Below are 23,379 nucleotides of genomic sequence, written 5' to 3' on the forward strand. Positions count from 1 at the left end.
AAAGGGCATTTTAGCCACAAAGAACAGTCTAGGCTATAACTTAGTCCTGCAATAAAATGGACTCTAGCCAATTAGGTTATGATTCGGCCTCAAGCAATGAAAAACCCCTGTGAGTGAATTAACTAGTTTTATAAACAGATGGAAGACTTTAGGGATAACTCTTCAAAGAAAAGACTCCACCTGGAAAGTGGGAAAATTGTACTATCCCTGCCTCTGGATATTATTTAGATCTCAGGAAAGACCTCAAGGGAGAGGATTCCAACTCTTATGCATGAAGAGGGACCTCTGGAAACAGCCTCTCCTCTTCGTAAACAGAAGCGATAAGAACATCAGGGACAAAAATAGATCGGGGACCTCATTTGAAAAACAGAGGTGGTAAAGTGAAATATTTAGACAATTCAAATGAAGAAGATGAACACCTATTTGTTACCTGCATTCAAATCCCAAACCCCATTGCATCTCAAGCTCTGCATCAGGTGAGGGTACTAAAATCAAACCAAAGGATAAAGCCTTTCTTATCAGCCCACACTTTTTCCCCTCAGATTTCTAAAGGGCTCACACTTTGTGCTAAGGCAGGGGTAGGCAACCTTGGCTCTTTTATGACTCGTGGACTTCAACTCCCAGAATTCCTGAGCCAGCTATGCTGGCTCAGGAATTCTGGGAGTTGAAGTCCACGAGTCATAAAAGAGCCAAGGTTGCCTACCCCTGTGCTAAGGTGACTTGTTTGGAAAAGCTTAGTACACATGTAGGGAGAGAGTCAGTGTGGTTTATAAGCTGTGATGATAAAATGTGATTGATTTAATAAACTACCAATAAATTTGTGCCTTGTGCAATTTATTATTTTAACAAGAAGAAGAATCAACTGAACGCTAGAGCTATCAATGTCTATATTTTCAGCACCCCTCTGAATTATCTTGTTCTCTTTTGCCTTCCCTATCTTGCTAAACAGTTCTTCCTACTTTTACCCATGGTGATTTGTCCAGAGTATGACAATTATAAAGATCCAGTATTCAGGGATCTGTTACAGAGCGGACATATATTTATGAGACAACACCTTACACATTATTCTTCCAGTGTTGCTTCATCTTCACTTACATTCTATGGTCCTTCATATCAAGAGGCCCAATGATTTAGAAAAATACTTCAAAATGTTGGAATATTTCCACGTTAAGGCAAAATAGCAACATTCTCAGTACAAAGCATATCTCCAATTATGTACAATCCATTTCACGGGCAACACTCAATGCTTCTTAACCATCCAGAAATGAACAGTAACATAACTGCCTTTGAAAAAAGGTAACTGCAGACATGTCGAAGATAATAAAGTATAACTCACTTAAAAAGTATAACTCATTTTTGGCAAGGTGCTTTAACAAGTAGAAAGTCAATAAGCTAATTTTAATCTTACTACAGATTTGGTTTACCCCTAAAAGAGCCTTGTATATTCTGTTGGAGAGGTTTTATCGTAGGAATGTGCCATAAGATTACAGGGTTTAAAACCTGTGATAAATGACATTATGGTTTAGGCCATACTTAGCATAATGCATGAATCCAAACCTTATTGCCTGCAAAGCATAGTTTGCAGCTAATAATTATGCCAAGCAGATCAATATAGTTTGTTTAACACATTATTTTTAAAAACAATATGCACAATGCATAAACACAGTCCATTTAGTTAGTTGTTGTCAACTCTTAACTTGCAATGTCCATCCCAGGATTTATACATGGATTTTTGTTCCATTGGACATAAAATGTCTCAAAACCTGAACCTGGAAGCTATAATACAAGTTCTGTCAAGGTGCTAGAAAAGGAAGAAGACCTAAGATGGTAACCTTATTGATTCATCTACCTTTTTGTGGATTTAGAGATCCATGTTCTTAGATTTCCTTTGTGGATTACACTTGGGGACAATATATTGTAATGGTTTTATTTCTATTTGCAATTTTTTTTGGCGGAGAATTGCAGAATAGAAAACTTGCTCTGTTTTGTGGCACTTAGATTTATTGTATGGGCAGATATTAGTAACTAGGTGGAATTACTACGACAGTAATTTTCATTTATCGTAATTGCCTTTCCAATATAATCACCCAGGTGATCAACTTTTGGATTCTTTGCATTTTATCAGTCTTTCTAAATCAATTTCACCTGCTAATCAAAGCATGTTAGTGCTTCCTTCTACAAAAAACCTGTACTGCTATTGTTCATTTATCATATACTTTCCACAGCTGATTAACATTTTAAATCCCTTTAACCATTTTTATAAAAGACTAATAAAAAATCTATTGTGTGCTAATTTCCTTTTTATTTTTAACAAATCAAAGGGAAATAGATCAGTCAGGGTGTAACTGAATGTATTTTTGACCCATCTGTAGGCTGATTCTGACTTCAGAGAGGCTGGATTATTTTTAATGTAGATTTCCATTTAAAAACTGCAAGAGGTAACTTCTTGAAAAACATCTCTCTCTCCCTCCCTCCCTCCCTCTCTCTCCCTTTCCTTCTCTCAATAAATTCATGCATTGGATTGCACTGCTGACATAGCCTCTCAGTAGATAACACCAGCAAATGCTGACAAGGTTAAAATGGCAAGCACTAATGCATTCAGGCAAAGCTGATGGGCATCATTTCCCATTCATATGCTTCATTCTTACCAGTCAGGTATTCCGCAAAGAAATAGCCTTTTCTGTATTTTAGCAAGAAAGATATATGAAAATAATAATAGTAACCTCTACAGTCCATTGAAACAGCCATATAAATATTTGATATAAATCAAATAAATATAAATATAAATATATAAAAAGTCAAATATAACGTCTACAGTGTGGATACTAATGGGGCTGCTTTTCAGCACAGATAATGAACTCCCTTTGAATGGCAGAAAATATACAGGTGGTCCTCAACTTATGACCAAAATTGAGCCCAAAATTTCCATTGCTAAGACAGTTGTTAAGTGAGTTTTGTCCCATTTTACAACCTTTCTTGCCACAATTAAGTAAATCACTGCAGTTGTTAAGTTAGTAACATGGCTGTACAATGAATCTGGCTTGCTTATTGACATTGCTTGTCAAAAGATCACAAAAGGTGATCACGTGACCCTGGAACACAACAACCATCATAAAGGTGAGCCAGTTGCCAAGCGCCTGAATTTTCATTATGTGACCATGGGGATGCTGCAACAGTCATAAGAGTGAAAAAAATGTCATAAGTCTTTTTTCTTCCAGTGCCGTTGTAACTTCGAATATTCAGTAAATGAATGATTGTAATTTGAGGACTACGTGTATTGTAATCCAATGTTTCTCAACCTCAGCAATTTTTAAGATACGTGGACTTCAACTCTGGGAATTGAAATCCACCTATTTTAAAGTTACTGAGGTTGAGAAACATTGTTGTAATTAGTCCCTCAAATCAAACTCAACTTTTGGTGGCTATGTTGGCAATGTTTGTAGTTTCCTTGGCAACCAGGTTTGTCACTGCCTTCTTTTGGGATACATTTTGACTTTCAATGCTAGTATGCATCCCAGAAATTGCCTTTCAGAAATATATTGTTTTGAATCAAGGATAAAAAAGGTCACCTCTGGATATAGGCAGGGCTTTTTTCCTGATAGAATGCTCAGAACGTCGTTCCGGCACCTTTTTTTGCAAAAAAAAAAAAAAAAAAAGGTCCCTCTGAAAGCCTACTGCAGGGCTAGGCAATCTTGGCCCTTTTTTATGACTCGTGGACTTCAACTCCCAGAAATCCTGAGCCAGCCATGCTGAGGGGAAAGGGAGAGGTTTCCAAGCTGAGCCATGCTGGCTCAGGAATTCTGGGAGTTGAAGTCCTTGAGTCATAAAAGAGCCAAGGTTGCCTACCCTAGGAACTAAACTTTTAGAATCTAAAACTGCTAATTCAAAAAAGCCAACAGGAAAGAACCTCACATTTTTCATCTGCTTCTGTCTTTTGGAAGGTAAAATTAGATAACAAAATAAACTATTTCCTATGTTAACATCTCTGCAATGAAATTAATAAAGGTAACAGGAAAGAAATGAGAAACATTTTTCTCAATGTAATATGTTTAATTTAGTTGATGCTAGAAAAAAATAGTATCTTTTGTACATACTCTTGAAAACTATTTTGAATCTAACCATCTATTACAACTAAACCACTTTAAATTAAACAATTCTTAAGAATGAAATAAGAATATTTCATAAGCAAGCCAGATTCATTTTAGACTTTAGTCCAAAATATCTGTATTACATCCAGAAATGCGAACTTTGCAAACAATATTTCTCATCCATAACTATGGCACCCTAAGGATACCTACATACATGCAAATGCTTCTCTGGGATCAGTAACGCAGCAGGGATTGCTTTTTCCTTCCAGTAACAGATTGCTGGGAAATACCAAACATGGCCTTAAGAATTCCAATGTTTGTTACAAATTTTTCTGGATGTGGTTGGAAAGAGGCCTAGAAATGCCAGCACAAATACATCACTTGCTAAACGTGCACACGCAACTAATTACAATCTTCAATTATATGTGATATATCCAGGGCTTTTTCCCCCATAGAACGCTCAGAACGGCGTTCCGGCACCTTTTTTTGCACACACAAAAAAAAGCAGAACAGGAAACTGTTCTGAAGAGCCAAATTCTCCTCAGGCAGCCAGGTTGCAGAGCAGCAGAATGCATCGCAGCGATGGGCCTTCAGATGGCTCAAATCGAAGGAAATGAGATCCATACAGGCTAATTTAAAAGTGGGAGGGTAAGAAGGGCCGAGTGTGAACAAGTTGCTTAGCAACCTGCTTAAACAGTCTCTGTAACTTTCAGCTCCTGGTGCCTTGCCTTTTTTAAGCTGGGGAGTTGAAAAAAAGGCTAAAAAGAAGGAAACAGAGTGCTATCAAGGAAAATGTATAGATATAGCCAGCAGACGTTTAGGGAACCTTTATTTTTCATACACTGTTCAAATTTTGTTTTAATGCCATGGTGATACACAATCAAATGTAGTCAGTCTTTTTTTTAATCCCAAAGCATCTGTTCATTAAATACAGTGTAACAAAGTTTTGGATGATGGAATTATTTTTTATCTAAGTATAACTAATGATAACAGCTCTTAAATCTGTTATTTTGTTTTATTTTTGCACAAATAATTGTATAATTTGCATTTGCATTCATTTACAAATAGAATATGTTGTTAAAATGTATTGGTGGTGAAATAATTAGTGCATACATATACCTAAAACCAGTTTATTGCATTTGGCAATCGTACTAAAAAAATCTCATTGTCGACCAATATAATTCATTTAATTTGAAATCAAGTGAAAAATTGATTTAAATTATTTTATTAAAACAAATTAATGGCAATTCTTTTATAAGAAGTTGCCTCAAACCAAATGAGTTTGACATGCCTGCTCTAGATAGTTGAATGCTCCAAAATAAATTCTAGACCAGGCCTGTACATGCAGCCTACCAAGCACCCTTGGACAGAGCAGACTTTAAAAAAAAGTAATAAAATCACCACCACTGCCCTGAAAGTCATGTTGCCTAATCCCTCCATGGCTTACCATGACCGTGAGCTCCAGCACTGTAGATGCTCCTCTAGTCACCAAATCATTGATTAGCCCACCAGCATTCCTTTGCAGACCACAAAGATTTTTAATTTATCAGTGTGAGCCTTTCCCTTCTACAAGTTGCACAGACCTCTTCTAGATTTTACTCTTGCCTTTCCGAGTTAACTCCTTGGTCTGTCATTGAGCAAGAATTGACTTTGTAGGGAAGCATATTATCATTTGATGTATATTTAACATATGTTCCATCTTTATTTACCGATTATATAATATTTGTATACAATCCACATGGCGAGATTTGGGGCAACTTACAATATTTTTAAAATCATAAGATTAAAACATAAACGCAGAGCTTTTTTTCTCATAGAACGCTCAGAATGGCGTTCCGGCACCCTTTTTTGCTTTTGTATAAGCTATGCTACTCCCTCTATTGGCTTTCAAAAGCCTATTGGCTTTCGAAAGCCAATAGGAATTGCTGCTGAGCTTGCCAAAAGACCTGGCCGGCAAACGTTGCACCAGCAAGTTGTCTGCAGCAAAGGCGAGTTGGCAGGAACTTTGTATCCCTCCCTGTTGCCTAACTACACCATCTCAACTAGGTAAGTAAGAGAGGACAAGGAGTGGGAGGTGGGTTCTGCGGAGTCCATGTGCACTCCTTCCTTGTGCTCACCTGTGTCAGCCAAGCTGGTGGCCCACCTGGTGCTGGACCTGCGCCACCATTGCCTCGCCCTGCGCGTCTAAGTGACCACCCTGCATCGCCTGGCCCACACTGCCTCCGCCGCCCACCCCACGCAGCCCCGTCATATAGAGCGGGCCCCACTGCTCCCACAGCACCAGCCGTGCTGGCTCCAGCCCCGGGGGACAGCCCACCGCCAACACCCCTCGCACCCATGACTGCAGCAGCACTGCCCCCCCGCCTCCTGCGCCTGCCAAGATGAGAGTTCTGGCACCTTTTTGTTTTAGGAAAAAGCACTGGATATATGTTTCTATTAAGTCAGAAAACTTAACTTATGCTTTTCTTCTTCTAAAGCGTTGGACCCCATACTATAATTTTGATATGTTTCTTTCTTTAAACCAAAAATTGCACTATAAATACGGAAATTATGGCATATTTGAAGGGGAAGTCCAACCTGGAATGGCAGATTTCTAGGTTTATAGGAAGAAGTAAAGTGTTCATTGCTTGAGTTCATTTTCATAAAGCTAGCTTTTCTGTTAAGGAATCTAGAACCATGTTATTTTGATTGAAAAAAGAACAGAATACATATCAGATAGGCAGGGACAGATCTCAATTGATATAGAAAAGGTTATCCTATTTTCTACAAAAGCCAATCAATACCAAAGAGATAGAATAGCAACTACAAAAATAAAGGGCATGGAATATAAACTGTGGAAATAAATATGCTTTGCTATATATTCATGTCAGTTATATTAAAATCTGACATGGATCTTGGAAATTAAGTTTAGAAGAAAAAAAAATGAAAGTTGCTCAATGTACTTGGGCAATGTTCAAAATAAATATAACAACATTTGTCAAGCAGAATTCTGTCAGTCTTCAATCCTTATGTTCAAATAGCTTATCCAAGTCTGGTGAAGAGGCTTGTTATTTGAACATTGCAAGAAGAAGCTCATTAAAATATTTCTGAATTAGATTAAATGTCGCCTTACTTTTAAACAACTCACGTACCATGCATTAATAATCAGCTTGTTTTGTAGTAAAACGACTTCATTCTATGCTGAATAAATAGCATAGAAAATTTTGGTAGTCAAAATAAATATATTTATTTAAATGATTATGGTAGTCTAAACATAGATGTGCTAATGCCAGAGAAGTAGAAAGAAGTATATACTACTTTGTCTGCAATATTATATGTGTAATATCTAAGTCTTTGTCTTCATTCTTGATACGTTTTTCCCATGAGAAGAGAAACTTGGGGTGCATTGATAATCCTAATCCCTACACCATAACATCTATAATTTTTATTAACCAAAGCAATAATACAAAGAAAAACAACAGTGTTAATAATGATGATGATTATTAAGGAAAAAACAGACCAAAAAAACTACAGACCGATCAGTCTAACATCAATACCTGGGAAGATTCTGGTAAAGATAATCAAAAAACAGATCTGTGAACAGCTAGAAGCAAACAAAGTTATAACTAATAGCCAGGAAAGGTTTGTTAAAAACAGATCATGCCAAACCAATCTTATTTCATTTTTTGATAAAGTGACTAAATTAGTAGACCAGCTGTGGACATATTATACTTAGATTTCAGTAAGGCATTTGACAAAGTAGATCCACAACCTGCTGCTTAGTAAGCTAGAAAAAGGTGGAATAGACAACATCGCCACCAGATGGATCTGTAGCTGGCTGACAAACCGTACTCAGCAAGTAGTCCTCAATAGTACTACATCCACATGGAGAGAAGTAAGCAATGGGGTACTACTTTAATATCTTCATAAATGACTTAAATGAGGGAATCAAATTTACAGATGACACTAAACTGGCAGAAATAGCCAACACCCCAGAAGACAAGCTCGGGATTCAAAAAGATCTTGACAAACTTGAACAATGGGTCCTATCCAACAAAATTAATTTTAATGTGGAGAAAAGCAAAGTTTTACATTTAGGCAGGGAAAACCAAAGGTATAAGTACAGATTAGGTGAGACCTGGCTTAAAAAAAGCAACTGTGGGAGGGATTTGGAGTCCTAGTGGATGATCACTTGACCATGAGCCAGCAGTGTGCAGCAGCAGCCAAAAAAGCTAATATAATCCTGGGTTGTATAAACAGAGGCATAGAACCAAGATCATGGGAAGTATTAGCACCGCTTTATAAAACCCTAGTAAGACCACACCTGGAATACTGCAACCAATTTTGGTCACCATACTACAAAAAAGATGTTGAGACCTTGGAAAGAGTTCAGAGAAGAGCAACTAAAATGATCAAAGGCCTGGAGACTAAAACATATGAAGAACAGCTGCAGGACTTGGGTTTAGCTAGTCTAAAGAAAAGAAGAAATAGGGGAGACATAAAAATCTTCCAATATTTGAGGGGCTGCCACAAAGAAGAGGGCATCAAACTATTCTCCAAAGCACCAGAGGACAGGACAAGAAACAATGGCTGGAAACTGACCAAAGAGAGAAGCAACCTGGAATTAAGGAGAAAGTTCCTAACAGTGAGGACAATTAACCAGTGGAACAGCTTGCCTTCAGAAATTGTGGGTGCTCCATCACTGGAGATTTTTAAGAAGAGACTTGACAGTCACTTGTCTGAAATGGTATAGGTTCTCTTGCTTGAGCAGAGGGCTGGATTCCAAGGTCCCTTCCAGCTTCTATTTTATTCCATTCCATTCTTTTCTATTCTACCACTACCACAATTTTCATATTTTACCACTAAGCAAAAGAGAACACCAAGAATACTATCACAACCTAAAGCACACTATATAGGCAACAATAGTTAGCACAGCAAAGAATATGACACCTAAAACTGCAGTGAAAAATCAACCAAATAATTTTTAGCATCAAATATATGATTTATAAGCTGCAGGGGAAAAAATACCAATAAGAAAATAATTTCAAATATGAAAAAAATGCTATTAAAGTCGACAGGAGATATGGGATTTGGATATGCAAGTCAAAACAGAACCTGAAAGACCTGGGCGTAATCTTTCTAAGATACCACATGTCTCTGGAAGAAAAACAGCTTAGAAAGGGTTAAATTTCATCAAAAAACAAATACCCATCCACAAGTGCCCCAGTACAAATAATACGTCTTTGTGCTGCATATTCAATTATATCTACTACTGATCAATTATATCTGCATCTTCCCAATTATGTAAAGATCTGTACAGAAGATCAGTACAGAAGATACTTCTAGTTCTCTGTATTTCTCTGTTTTATTCAATTTAATCAATTAACTCTTTTCCATTCCTATTATTTTAAACAATTAGTGATTGTCAGATTGTCATTAGGCATATATGGAAAATACCAGGTTTAAGGGCAATTGCACAGTTACCTTCCTTGTTGTCCAACATACCCGCTTTCATGGGCTCCTGAGTATAAGAGATGATCAGACTAAGCCCAAGGGAGGGGTCAAATGCGTCATTAATCATGAGTCCCTTCGCACTCACAAGAGATCTAAGTCCAGCCCATTTTGAATTCCTTCTACCCTTATCTACTGTCCATTTCTGTTGAATATTAGTAGTTCAGATTCTTATAGAGAGCTTAAGCTTGCAATGAATCTTTATACTCATTTGAACTGCCTGAATCTTCTGATTTACTCGGCATTTGACAATCAGTTTCCTGTGTCCAAAGGCAAATTTTAATTGGACTCCAATCTCTACACATTCTTTTACCACCTGACAGTATGGAAGAACATAGACCAAGACTTCTAATGTCTTATTACACCCATAAAGGCCATTTGATTCCACCATTTCTTTGAAGGATGCAATCCCAAATTTAATCAAGAGGCACTATCTCTAGAATCCACTAGAGGGCAGCCTCTACAAAGACTACCATTATTCTAGCTTCCAGGTTAAGCTGAGCATGCTCCATTGAAGTTTGCCAGAAATTCATATTGCAATAATGGAGCAGAAAAACCATCTGTGAACCACTTAATCAGAACATCTTTTCCTAAACAAAGCACATTTGTAGTTATCACCAAATTTGAAAGCAATACAGTAAGTCCATTAAAAAGTATGCAAAATTTGGAAATTCCTTTAATTTGCTTCTGTGTCAGTTTTAACTGAAAAAGTTTGAAATTTAAAATTGTGCAAATTATGTTCAAAATGAAAACTAAATTATTAGCTCTTTTTCTAAAACTAGCAAAGTTAGAGCAATACACTTGGTGATGTTTCATTCTATTGTTGTGACTTACATGATGTTTAGAGCGCATTTTATGGCCAATTCATGCAAAACTCCACGTAATCCCAAAGGGTTCACATACTTTTTCTTGCAACTGTACAGTAGTTTGATAGTTGAAATATCACAGAAATGCTAACATTAAGGGGCTTATTTTTCCTTAAAATTTTTTTGCTATAACTTTAGTTTGTGTTCTGCTCCCTTATTTATATATACTACATTTCAAAACAATAACTTATCTATGTGAGAACTACTCTTAATATAATGACATTAATAATGGTTTCAACATATATCTGGCTGCCAATTCATTAAATATCTGTACAAATCTTACCCCGTAGAAGATAATCCAGGCATCTAAGTACATATTAAACCTTTTAATGAAAATGGATTTTATATTTACATTTTATTTAAATTTGTGCCACAAAACGAATGTTAAAATGTTGTGACTAAATTACATTGTATGACCTCAAGTGAAAACCTGTTTCTTATTCTGAGTTGATGTCCAAAATGTGATGTGAAAGTGGGTCACTCAAAAAGGCCACAATGCAACACTTAGAAAGGGCCAGAAGAGTCAAGTAATTGCTCTGGTAGGATGTTTTGCCAAAGAATTACATAGTATGAATGTTTGCTGTTTGAAATATCTGAAATGCATGAAAAAACCCATTTCTCATTTCATTCAGCAATGCAATCCTCTGCAAAATGGCACAAGGCTGCCAAAATGAACCCACCGGTGTTATATTACTTTCATGTGCTGCAAAAATATTACTGTGACATTTCATCTGGACAACCATCTTAAAGGTTAATTCTGTTTCCTATCATAGCTATTCCTGTAGGTAAACCATTTGGTGCAGTTTCTATTTACCTATTCCAAACAATTGTCAACTGTTTCATTGCTCAGTCTCACTGTTAAGAACATATTGACTTACTGCCTACTCTGCTGTTTAATTCATTTATGCTTAGAGTCAGGCATGGAAAGAGAATTTGCAGTGTGACATCTGCAGGTTGCAGGGTCATTTGAGGCTCTGACAGCACCAAGGGAAATCCTGGCATATAAACTGGTCCTGATTTCTAATCTTCCATGTTCAAAACACATCAGATATTCTTCCCAGAGGAGCCCAATTGAGCCTAAAGTTTTAAATTTCTTTTGGGTTTGAAATCTTGCAAAGAAGACCCGTATACTTCAAAGGTTTAAAATAAACCTTGTGTTTCTTTTCAGGTAAAGCTACCATTGCCTCCAGCAAGAAAATTCTAGCAACTCTGACTGAAAAGACTTAAGAATAATTAATATCCAGGGGATATTGCCCGCAATTTTGCCACTTAGCAACCTTCCATTTGTCCTCTTATCTGCCCTTGTTGAAAGCCACAGCAGTTGTAGGTAATGGATCATTTAGTTGACAGCATCTGGCTAGCTTGTCATCAATTAAATATGGTTAAAGTTGGAATAGGAAAGTTACACAAAAATGTCTGGCAACAATTGTGCTGAAAGGAGCCAGGAAGTGCTATTTTAAAGATATTCCATTTTTTATTAGATGTGGCCAAGACAGATACACACATTGCCTAAACAGTGATCAGGAATGTCGGGGCAGGGGAGGGGGAGGCTAAAAAGCCTAGATGGCAAGGACAATGTGTGATTAAAACCCTTCCTTTATTAAACATGTTTAGTGCAACACATCAATTGTGTGGTCATCAGCTTAATATTTTTTACTATCTTCTGCAGCTGTTCCTAGCATTGACCCCACTGTAGATAGGGTTGGATATTGGTTTTAACTTTGTTTTTATTGTTGTTTAATTATGTAAACTCTCATCACTTGGGTTGGCCAGAAGTTCACAAAAGTAAGTTAATTAATATTATTATTTTATATTTTTGTAATGCTTTTCTTTGAAATAGTTGCATTCCAGGTTTTGAGTCCAAAGCTCTGCCTCTGGATTGCCTTCCTTAAATATTCTTATACCTTGTGATCAGATGTATCAGAGTATGGCTATAAAATATAGCATATACAAGTTATGAGGTAGAATGATGAAATATACAAATTACAATGATTGCTTAAACAGAACCATAATCTGATCACATGGTATAAGAATATTTAAGGAAGGCAATCCAGAGGCAGAGCTTTGGACTCAAAACCTGGAATGCAACTATTTCAAAGAAAAGCATTACAAAAATATAAAATAATAATTAATATTAATTAACTTACTTTTGTGAACTTCTGGCCAACCCAAGTGATGAGAGTTTACATAATTAAACAACAATAAAAACAAAGTTAAAACCAATATCCAACCCTATCTACAGTGGGGTCAATGCTAGGAACAGCTGCAGAAGATAGTAAAAAATATTAAGCTGATGACCACACAATTGATGTGTTGCACTAAACATGTTTAATAAAGGAAGGGTTTTAATCACACATTGTCCTTGCCATCTAGGCTTTTTAGCCTCCCCCTCCCCTGCCCCGACATTCCTGATCACTGTTCTATTGTGCTATATAGGCTCTAAATAATGTTTGTTGCTCAGAGTTCCATTCTGACACAGGGCAATAAATATTTTAAGCATAGGTACATCCATTTTTCAATAGTATTTGCTGAGATTTGGCTTATAGTATAAGATGGAAATCTTTCTCCTTAACTTAAAATTAAAACTGAAGAAACAAATTGTATATTAGCAAAACAGGCAGGCCAAATAAGCATGAAACAAGTGTGGCTAATTCTGTCTTCATGGGCAGTTTTCAAGTTATTCTTAGCTGAGGTTTTAGATCTTTTAAACTCAATATTAATAATAGTATGCTATAATACTATATACCCATGCATAGAAAGTCATCAACATTGAGGTTTTCTTAACAATGGTTAACAACTCTTGTGAGAGAAAAGTCACTCAAGAAATTTATCTACAATTGGAAGTCCTTTTTGTAGGAATTGGGGGAAAAATGATGACATATGGATTAGACAATCTTTTTTTTCATTTGGGGGAAAATGAACACTATTTTATAGTGTTAAACTAAGAGTTGAATATATTTGAAGTGGGAAGTCATTTTTTGTATATATTTTTATTTCCCTTTCTTTTTTCTTTATATTTTTCTGGACCTCCATTTCTCTCTCTCTCTCTCTCTCTCTCTCTTTCTCTCTCTCTCTCTCTCTCTCTCTCTCTCTCTCTCTCTCTCTCTCTCTCTCTCTCTCTCTCTCTCTCTCTCTCTCTCTCTTTCTTTCTGATTGTTAATTTTTATTTGTACATTTTGTAAAACACTTCATAAAATTATTATATAAAAATGTTTTCTTAATGATGCTATTGTTTGATCATTTCTGTTTTTCATGCTGGTGTTTGACTCAAATAAAGATGTTGCTAAGACCATCCTTCATATGACTCTGTTGTTAATCTAAAGAAGCAGAGAATACAGCACTACTAAAGAGAGAAATCAGGAGTATGCGCCTATTAAAAGCATGTGTTGTGCTTCTCATGCCTGATGAGGTATGCCACTGCTTTTGAGATAGGCAAGGTCAAGAAACAGAAGCAGTACAGATTCCATGAATGTTCTTCATTTTTCTAGGGTATAACAACAGAATCTTGAAATCTGTCAAACTTTCTCTCTGTCCCCTTTATTTCAAACAAAATCAAAGTGGAGTTATTTTTAGTTTCTCATGCTTTCTGCTTTCTTAGTAGTTGAGTTACCGTTTTTCCTCCCTTAATGTTTCACTGTCTTCTTTACCTTTATTGAAGTCAGATCTGTATTCTTTCACAGCCGTAAACTGTCGCTACTTCTACTTTGTAGCATAAATATTTATTAATTAAATGTTTACAATCAATTAGCTTGATACTTCAGAAGGGAAATTTTAGTAAGGATATTTAGCAGGGATTTTTTTTTTCAGTATTCTAAATAACGGCACTTCCTAAATGGAGATCTCTGCTTCCATACAATTTATGAATACAAGCATTTCATTTAAAAGATTGAAGTCTTATACAAATATCAATAAACAAAGTGATACCTGGTGAATTATTTGTGCTACTGGAAGCTGTTCTGCATATTTTAAAGGTTCCGTTGCTATTTCATCCATAACAGTCCTAAAAAAATCAAATCAGATATTAGAATAACGTAAAGAACAAAATCAGACAACAGAAACTATCATTAAATAACATACCTATCCCAAATCAAACTCAAATAATCAGCCATTGAAAAACATACTCAAGCCATGTTTCTAAGTCCCCTTTCTCTTTCTATGCTTCTGTGTGTGTGTGTGTGTGTGTGTGTTTGTGCGCGCGCACACACACACATATACACATACATATATCAGTCTAAATCCTTCCCACTTCAGAAAATTCTTGGAACAGCAGAGAGAAATTTTATCATCTCTAGATAGATGGGTGGCATCACCAGTTTTCCATTGAAAATCAATAGCTGCTACTTGCTCAGAAAGATTAACAAAACAATATTTTCAAGGGTGTTTTTTAAAAGAAGAGAAGTAGAACAGTAGAAAGGAGGGAGAGATAGATGAAGGTCCCAAAAAGCGCAGATCATATTTCTGATGAATGCTTGCGGTTACTTTTCTCCAAATAAAATATTTGTCGTTAAAATGAATTATTAGCAAAGCTGTGTAATTCTTTACAAGAGATTCTTTGCAAATTGTATTTCATAAAAAGCACTTCTCCTTGAATCATTAAAGCAGCTGCATCGTTTCCTAGACACTGGGATATTATAATAAACATGAAACCAAATGGCTGTGTGCATACACTCATGTCAAATGGCTATGTGAAAGGACACATGCAGAAACAGCTGAAAAAGCAGTTTCTGCAGCATGAAGACAGTTGCTTTTTATGCCTTCCAGTGTGTTACAAAGCCCGTTGTTGAATTATTTGCCCAGTTGAAATTACTTAGAGAGTTAAGCCACTTTTTGTGGCTTTCCACAAAAAGCCCACTTATGTACACTGCAGGAAGAGAGAAAAAAACTTCTATTGATGTTGTATTTTATTTGAAACAAACATACTATGTACACAGTTCTACATTTTTATTATGCTGTCAGCTACATTAAGCAGTATGGTAAGATATAAATAGCTTTAAAATCCTATATGAATTAAGAAAATTAATATTGCAATTCTTTTCTTCCATTGAGATGAAAAGAATTCTACATTTGTAAAAATTTCAACCTCCTGTGTAATAAAAAAAATATCCCAAGTGAAAAAAAAGGCAACGAAAAGAAGTCACTGAACCATTTCAAACGTGAAGCATTATTTCAAAGCTTCTTTCCTCCTGCTCAGTGTGAGTGCTTTCTGCAAAAAAAGAGATACCGCAATTTTCTTTTAATGGTCAGTTATGAACTTTAAATGTAAAAGCCAATCAGAATGTAAGAGTTGGAAATAGCCTGAGTAATATTACTAACCACTGTAAGATTTCTGCACAATATCTTAAATTATTATAGGCCAATCTGCATTCTCATTGAATGCCAACTGTGATTACCCTGCCTACTAGGTCAAGATCTGCATTCTTCATCTTTATTAGGAAACAACAGTATAGTGTTTATGTAAATCAGCTGAGAACCCAGGATTTTTTTTTCCTACAATGGAGAGAGAGAATGGAAGACTTAAGGTCCAGCATGTAGCCTAAAATTAAAGCCTTTTGATATGTTTTAACTATATAGTATTAGAGCTAGACCTTGCTGGTCTTTTTTTCCCCAATGAGGTTGCTAGGTAACTGCTAAGTTATTTTCCCAGTGGGAAATGGCATGCACTGTCTCCCCCACTGAAATAATTCCACCTGAGCCAAAAGAGACTTCACCAACTTTCCTACCTCCTGATACACCGAACTAAAACTATAATTGCCTCAGGCAACGTGGATTAGTACAGTCTGACTCTGAATCAGAGAGCCACCGATACACTTGTTTTGATAACCTGAAAAGTGAATTTATTGCAATTATCTACAGGGCTATAAAAATGGATGGAGGGGTAGACGGATGGACAGAAGCAATTTGCTTCATCCTGGTCTTAAAATCAATGTTCATCCTGCAATAGCAGAGTTGCACCGCCAGCACACCATCACTGTGTCCTGCACCAATTACAAACTTGCGGGTCCTCTCTAAAAGTAGCCTCAGTGCAATGGATTAGTCCAAAGGGGAGGTTATCATCACTACTGACTGAAACTATCCATTCATCTAGTAAGAGAATCACTGTAAAACAGTTTTCTCTCTTCCCACCCATAGATACTACTGTTGAGTCTTGAGCAGGATACCATAGCTGATGGTATTGAATAGAACCAAGAGGGTGCACGCCTCCCATTTAAGTCCTGGTAAAGGTCATTAACAGAGTAACCAATGCCATTTCTGTCCCATGAATTGCAATGGCTTCATGTAAAGTTAAAAAAGTGGGGATAGAGAATCAGATTCAAAGGAAACCCACAAGGAATGGTCTCCAGATCAGCCTCTCCTCCCTCAGAATCTTGCTCCAGGAAGGCTCTACTGTAAAATATTCCAAGACTACAGTAAAATATTTCCTCTAATCTCCAGCTCTTGCAGACAGTCTTGAAGGATACTAAACTCAATGATACTGAATACTTCTTTCATAGCTATCAACATCATCCTCTCCCGAAGTGAGGCCATGATACTGTAGTCTTCTGGTTCCATGTGGTTAAGTTTCCTTCAGGCCTACCGGTAGGTCCAGCCCAAGGTAACAGAGGTAATTCTAAAGAACACTCTTATTACTGTATCTGCATCAAAGTCTAAGTCAAAAGAAGTCCCAAATAACATGATCAGACATTGCACAGTGACTGCCAGATGCAAAGAATCAGTACCATTTGTAAGGCTGCAGCATAGATGATTTATTCAAGCCTATATACAAGAGTCTGGTGAATTAAAGCTCAACACTAGATTGGTGCCAGATAAAGGGCTACGGAATTCAGGAGGGAGTGGACGTGGAAAGCTTGTGGGAACGCAATGACTCTAAATTGATAACATGTTTATCTCCACCCCAGCTCTACCTGCTCTTCTCATACAGACTCACTACATCAGACTCTTACAGCCCCTACATCTTTGGAGAATCAAGACTATGGCAAATAGCAACCTAAACTGCAAAATCTGATATAAACTGGTCACAACAGCCAGATAAGACCTACTGATCTGTCCTCAAAAAAGGAATAAGCATCCCCAGCAAAGAAGACTGGCAGCTATTCTCCTGGTGTAATAAGACAGAAAAAAAATTATCCTTCACCTCTTTTAAATTCGGTTTTTTTACAGACTGCAATTACAAGATGGGGGGAAAAAACAACAACTCTAAGCTCTCTCAAGTAACATTCCTGGTGAGTTTAGAAGGTTCTGTCAACAAACCAAAAAAAAAAGGGGGGGGGAATCATATCTCATTCTGAAAATTGCAGTTGGCTACAGTTGCTTACAACATGTCAAATTGCCATCTACTGAAGAATAGTGGAAAAATTTCTCTTTTTTTCAATTTGCTTGCATTTGGAATATAATCAATTCCATTCTCTATGTGCACTGTTATTTACTTTCTCCCTGCTCCTGCTGTTAATACGGTCTTTATTAACAAGATGAGGAAAAAATATTTATTAAAATTAAAGCTACTGTTTTGAGAGTGCCATATTATACGAAGAGCCCTATCAAAAATGAAGATGTCAATTTAAAGTCTTCAAACAGCATGAAAATAGCACTTTGCACATCCATTAGTAGTAACTAATGAAGTTCTATTTATAACTTTGTCCAACATTACTGAAAGTAAACTGCTCAATTTACTTCAAGGATAATTGCTGTGGAAAACAAGTGATCTAATGTACTCTCAATTTAAAGGTTTTTTTAAAAAATTATTTTAGACAGCATGCTGGCTTAAAACACAACCTTATGCAACTTTACTTTAGTGAGAGTCAAATGTAGTTCTACTTTACAGCTGATAAGCGTTTTCAATCAGATGAGCATCTCTTGTTGAAAATGCTATAAGAAGGAAAGGTCTGCTTATCTTGGAAAAAAATTGCACAACCAAGTGTTTATGCTGCTGTTTGAAAACCCTCTAGAGGTGCATTTTAATATAGCAAGTGCTCTCTAAGAACCCCAAGATTTACAAAAGGTTTAGGAAATTTGAGAGCTATCTGAGATGAGAGAACCACAATTCCTTAGAATGCAGCATGCCTCACTCGGGAGATTGTAGCTGATTTTTAATAATTCAAAACCTACAGTCGCTCGTATCTCAGTAAATAATCTGTGTATTATTTTTATAAAATTAATCATATTTGCTCTGCAAAACAATGCAGAGATTTAATGAAGTATTTGCAGCATCTTTTTATCACTGTTTGATGCTGCGAGATTATTATTTTTTCTGAAGCTTTTTACTTTGCAGCTTATCATTTCAATTATTCTGGTGACACATTTTTTTCAGGTCAATGTATACCCTACTTATACACTTTGCCTCCAGATTTCACACAATGTGTTTACTTGTGTGTATTTGCAGTAGACACTACTCAATATAGTTTGTGACTAAATGTTAAATTGAAAAGATAGAACAATCTTAAATCCTACAATATAATACAGAAAATGCATTTTCTTTTGATTGGTCTCTTAGGGACAAAATGCTAAGCACTTTTTAGAAATATAATAGCCACAGTCCAGCACATTCAGCACATCCTACACATAAAGCCTATTATTCAATTAAAGGTTTTTCAACTGATCAATAATCTTGATTTAAACTAAATAATTAAATCACATAGCAATAAATAAACTTAACATACTTAATGGATCTCTGCCTATTTATAATGTTAAATTTAGTTTGGTAGTGAAAGAGATCTCAAGAAAAAATAGAAAAGCAGTGAGATTTATTTCAATGAAAACCTGCAATATATCACACAATTAACTTGTTTCCTTACCAGTTAAGTCGTCTACAAGGTAAGATTATAATTAGCATGATTTTATACACTAGCACTATAAACAGTTTTCTGCAATCTTTGGTCACACTATTCATTCATTCATTCTCCTATTAATTATGGAGTAATTTAATGTAAAATTGTCCCATAAGTGTCCTATTTTCTAAGGAACTTACAGTGTTCTAAACCAATCACTTAAGGGAGATATTCTTATGTCAAATTTAACATGAAAACAAACTATCTCCCTTTGACATAGTAGCCCTAGTGTCACTTGATTTGCTAACAATAGAAATTAGAAAATACAAAACATACAAATACATTTCCATATTTGGTTGACACCCAAGCCCCAAAATTTTTATTCCGATTATATTCCCTTTAAAAAGATTTCCATATTCTCATCCTATGTGGGTACTTGCAATCTAGAAGAAAAATGTAGATGGTACTACTTGCTTCCTTTTTTTCATTTGTAGTAATTTATATATGTATGTTATATATCTCTGCTACTGTTTATATGTTAATTTAAAAACCCAGAAATATCCTCTCGCTTGAGAACAGAAAAACGTGATTTTCTTAATGAATCTCAACAAAATCAGGTGCTCGGGATGAAGTGGAAGAAATACTCTTCCGCTACCATTTTTTTTTAAAAAAAACCCACACACAATATCATATTTCCAAAGTTCATTTGATCTGGAGAACAGAAAGCAACACAACTTAATCATAATGTTAGCAACCCTTCTCCCTTTTGCAAACCTCCTTCCTCACTCTTTTCTATTTAGTAGAAAAATGTACTGGTTCATAAATAATCAGATATAGCTATAAAACTGCAGTGCTGCAAGAAAGAAAGCACGTCTTTGAAATATTACATCTGCACTGTGACTTTGCAATCAAGCATAGTTAAATCTCAACAAAGTCTTAGTCTAAACATGAGTTTCAGGCAAGGAATAGCTTCAGATAGATGTTTGCCAAGCTGTACGATCAAACTGCATGGTAGTTATCAGATCAGAATATCTATTAAAAAACAAGAAGATTACTTGGGCCTTTCAACTTAGAATTAAATGATCAGAAAGAATGATAACTGTAGAAATTTGATTAGGAAATGAAAGAAATAGAAAGAAGAACAAAAAGTTATACAAAGAAAAAAGACAGAATAGTCTAACTGGACCATAGTCCAAAACATTTGCATTTGCATTTGCACTGAGGCCTGTGTAAATGTGTACATTTCAAGTTTTTGATTTTATAACAATATGTTCAAAAACACCAGCAAAAGGCAGATGAAATTATAAATAGATGAAAACTTCTGATTTTAAAGTCTCAGGGCACACTAAGAAAGGTTGTACCTCCCATTTAGAGATAGAAGAGAACATAGAAGGAATGTGAAAACAAATTCCCTAATGTTAGTCCCTGGTGGCAGCTGCTCACTATGTAAATAAAAACAAGAGTTTTAAAAAATCACAAACATCTTTAGAAGACCAAGAAATACCTTCATACTTTTGAATATGAGAAAGAGTTTACATGGGCCACAATATAATCATATTTCACTTTCAGGCATCAGGCACTATACCAGTGGTGGCGAACCTATGGGACACGTGCCAGAGGTGGCACTCAGAGCCCTCTCTGTGGGCACGTGCACCATGCCCCGGAGATGGCAACTGTCCCTCTTCAACCAACCGCCTGCTAATTCGCCAAGGTCCCACGTGGCCAGATGCATCCTAGCACGGCTGGTTTCTCTTCCCCTCGTCCCGTCCCTCCTGGCATTGCATGCTCTCCTTTTCCCAGGCACGACCCACTGCACCGCCTCCTCAGCTGTTGGCTGGCCATCCAGCTCAGAGGTTGCTTCTTTGAACTGCTGGCGGGCTGCGGAACCCCAGGTTGAGGGGCTAGCAGGCTGTGGCTGCTGACAGACACTGTCAGCCCCCATGCGCTCGCTGGCCTGGGTGTAGGGGCCGATGGTGTCAGGCAGCAGCCGCCCCAGCCTTTGCCTTGCCCCATGGCAATGGTACCCCTGCCCTGCCTTGCTTCACCCTGCATAATGAGCCTCCTGTCTACTGCCCCACCTGCCAGAGACCTCCTGGATCTCCCCCAACCCTGCCCAGCCCCCACAGGCATCCCTCCCCACAAGCAACATTGAGGTGACCATACCCACCTTGGCTTTGTTGTTGTTGTTGTTAGCTGCGAAGTCGTGTCCGACCCATCGCGACCCTATGGACAATGTTCCTCCAGGCCTTCCTGTCCTCTACCATCTTCTGGAGTCCATTTAAGCTCACGCCTACAGCTTCAGTGACTCCATCCAGCCACCTCATTCTCTGTCGTCCCCTTCTTCTATTGCCCTCGATCTTTCCCAGCATTAGGCTCTTCTCTAGTGAGTCCTTCCTTCTCATTAGGTGGCCAAAGTATTTGAGTTTTAGCTTCAGGATCTGGCCTTCTAAAGAGCAGTCAGGGTTTATCTCCTCTAGGACTGACCGGTTTGATCGCCTTGCAGTCCAAGGGACTCGCAGGAGTCTTCTCCAGCACCATAGTTCAAAGGCCTCAATTCTTTGGCGCTCAGCCTTTCTTATGGTCCAACTTTCACTGCCATACATTGCAACTGGGAAGACCATAGCCTTGACTATACGCACTTTTGTTGACAGGGTGATGTCTCTGCTTTTTAGTGTGCTGTCTAGATTTGCCATGGCTTTCCTCCCCAGGAGCAAGCGTCTTTTAATTTCTTGGCTACAGTCCCCATCTGCAGTGATCTTGGAGCCCAGGAAAATAAAATCTGTCACTACCTCCATTTCTTCCCCATCTATTTGCCAGGAATTGAGAGGGCCAGATGCCATGATCTTGGTTTTCTTAATGTTAAGTTTCAACCCAAGTTTTGCACTCTCCTTCTTCACCCGCAACAAGAGGCTCTTTAGTTCTTCTTCACTTTCTGCCATTAGAGTGGTATCATCTGCGTATCTTAGGTTGTTGATATTTCTTCCGGCAATCTTAATTCCAACTTTTGATTCATCTAGCCCTGCCTTTCTCATGATGTGCTCTGCATATAAGTTAAATAGGCAGGGTGACAGTATACAGCCTTGCCGGGCTCCTTTCCCAATTTTGAACCAATCAGTGGTTCCGTGTCCAGTTCTCACTGTTGCTTCTTGACCCGCATATAGGTTTCTCAAGAGACAAATAAGATGGTCTGGTACTCCCATCTCTTTAAGAACTTGGCTACACCCACCCACCTTGGCTACACCCACCCAATCTGCCATGACCACCACAGCCACGCCCACCCAGTGGGCCATGCCCACCTGGCACCCGGCGATAAATAAGTGGGTTTTGGGTTGCAGTTTGCGCACTCGGTCTCTAAAAGGTTCGCCATCACTGCACTATAACTTTAGAAGAGTTATTTGGGATTTTTCCAACGGTGTCTAGCCCCAAGAATTCAAAAGCACAAACACATATTTGCACAACTATTTAATTTCTGGAACTAGTTTAAATATTAATATGTTTTTCCATAGCCTAGCATGCTTTAGATGTAGTGCATCTACATCTTGTACAATTCCTCACAAGTTCCTGCCAGCTTCCAACAACCAAAGTCAGTGGGGAAGCTGGCAGGAAATTGCAAGTTCCAGATGGCTTGCAAGCATATCAACAGGAAAGTAAGTGGCTGCTGCCAAGTGGGAGAGGGAGTCAAGGAGGCATGGCACAAGCACACATGGGTTGGGATGGCTGCCACTGGATGAGAAAGAATGAATCAGGAGGTGCACAAGTAGCCAAGGAGATCTGGTAACTGCTGCTGGGTAGGGAAGAGTGCATGAGTAGCCAGAAAGATGTGGTGGGAGCACAAGGCTTGGAGATGGGAGTGTAGGTAGCCAGTGAAGAAACAACACAGGCACTGGAATCTGGGGAGGTGTGCAAGTGAGAGAAATTTACTCAAGCAACTTACAACCTTCCACACTGACTTTGCTTGCAAGAAGCTGGCAGATGACAACCAATGAAATGTCAACCAATGGCCAAGTGCAAGATGATCACATGATCATGGGATTGCTGGGACAACTGGAACTATGAGGGCTGTTTGTGTCCACCATTTGTAATTTCAAAGGATGGTTTAATGGGGAGTACATATATTTAAAACAGGCATAAATATAGCCAATAACTATTTAAAAAATATTTATGACAGAGAAG

General features: G+C 37.5%; 1 protein-coding gene across 2 annotated transcripts in view; it reads right to left on the minus strand.

Moving 5' to 3' along the window:
* The window catches only part of PIGK (phosphatidylinositol glycan anchor biosynthesis class K), a 111,368-nt gene that overhangs the window by 24,786 nt on the left and 63,203 nt on the right, over positions 1 to 23,379 (minus strand). The window contains exons 10-11 of one of the 2 annotated variants that reach the window (XR_014026165.1): positions 18,230 to 18,307; positions 14,369 to 14,444 (exon numbers count right to left, since the gene is read on the minus strand). Coding sequence is in view for 1 of the 2 variants with exons in the window: in XM_081325758.1 (XP_081181884.1) it covers positions 14,369 to 14,444 (76 nt within the window). In the remaining variant the exon portion in view is untranslated. The remainder of the gene's footprint in view (positions 1 to 14,368; positions 14,445 to 18,229; positions 18,308 to 23,379) is intronic. The other variant, XM_081325758.1, reaches the window with a different exon arrangement.

This window comes from Vipera berus (genome assembly GCF_964194415.1).
Source record: "Vipera berus genome assembly, chromosome: 3".
NCBI classification, from domain to species: domain Eukaryota; kingdom Metazoa; phylum Chordata; class Lepidosauria; order Squamata; family Viperidae; genus Vipera; species Vipera berus.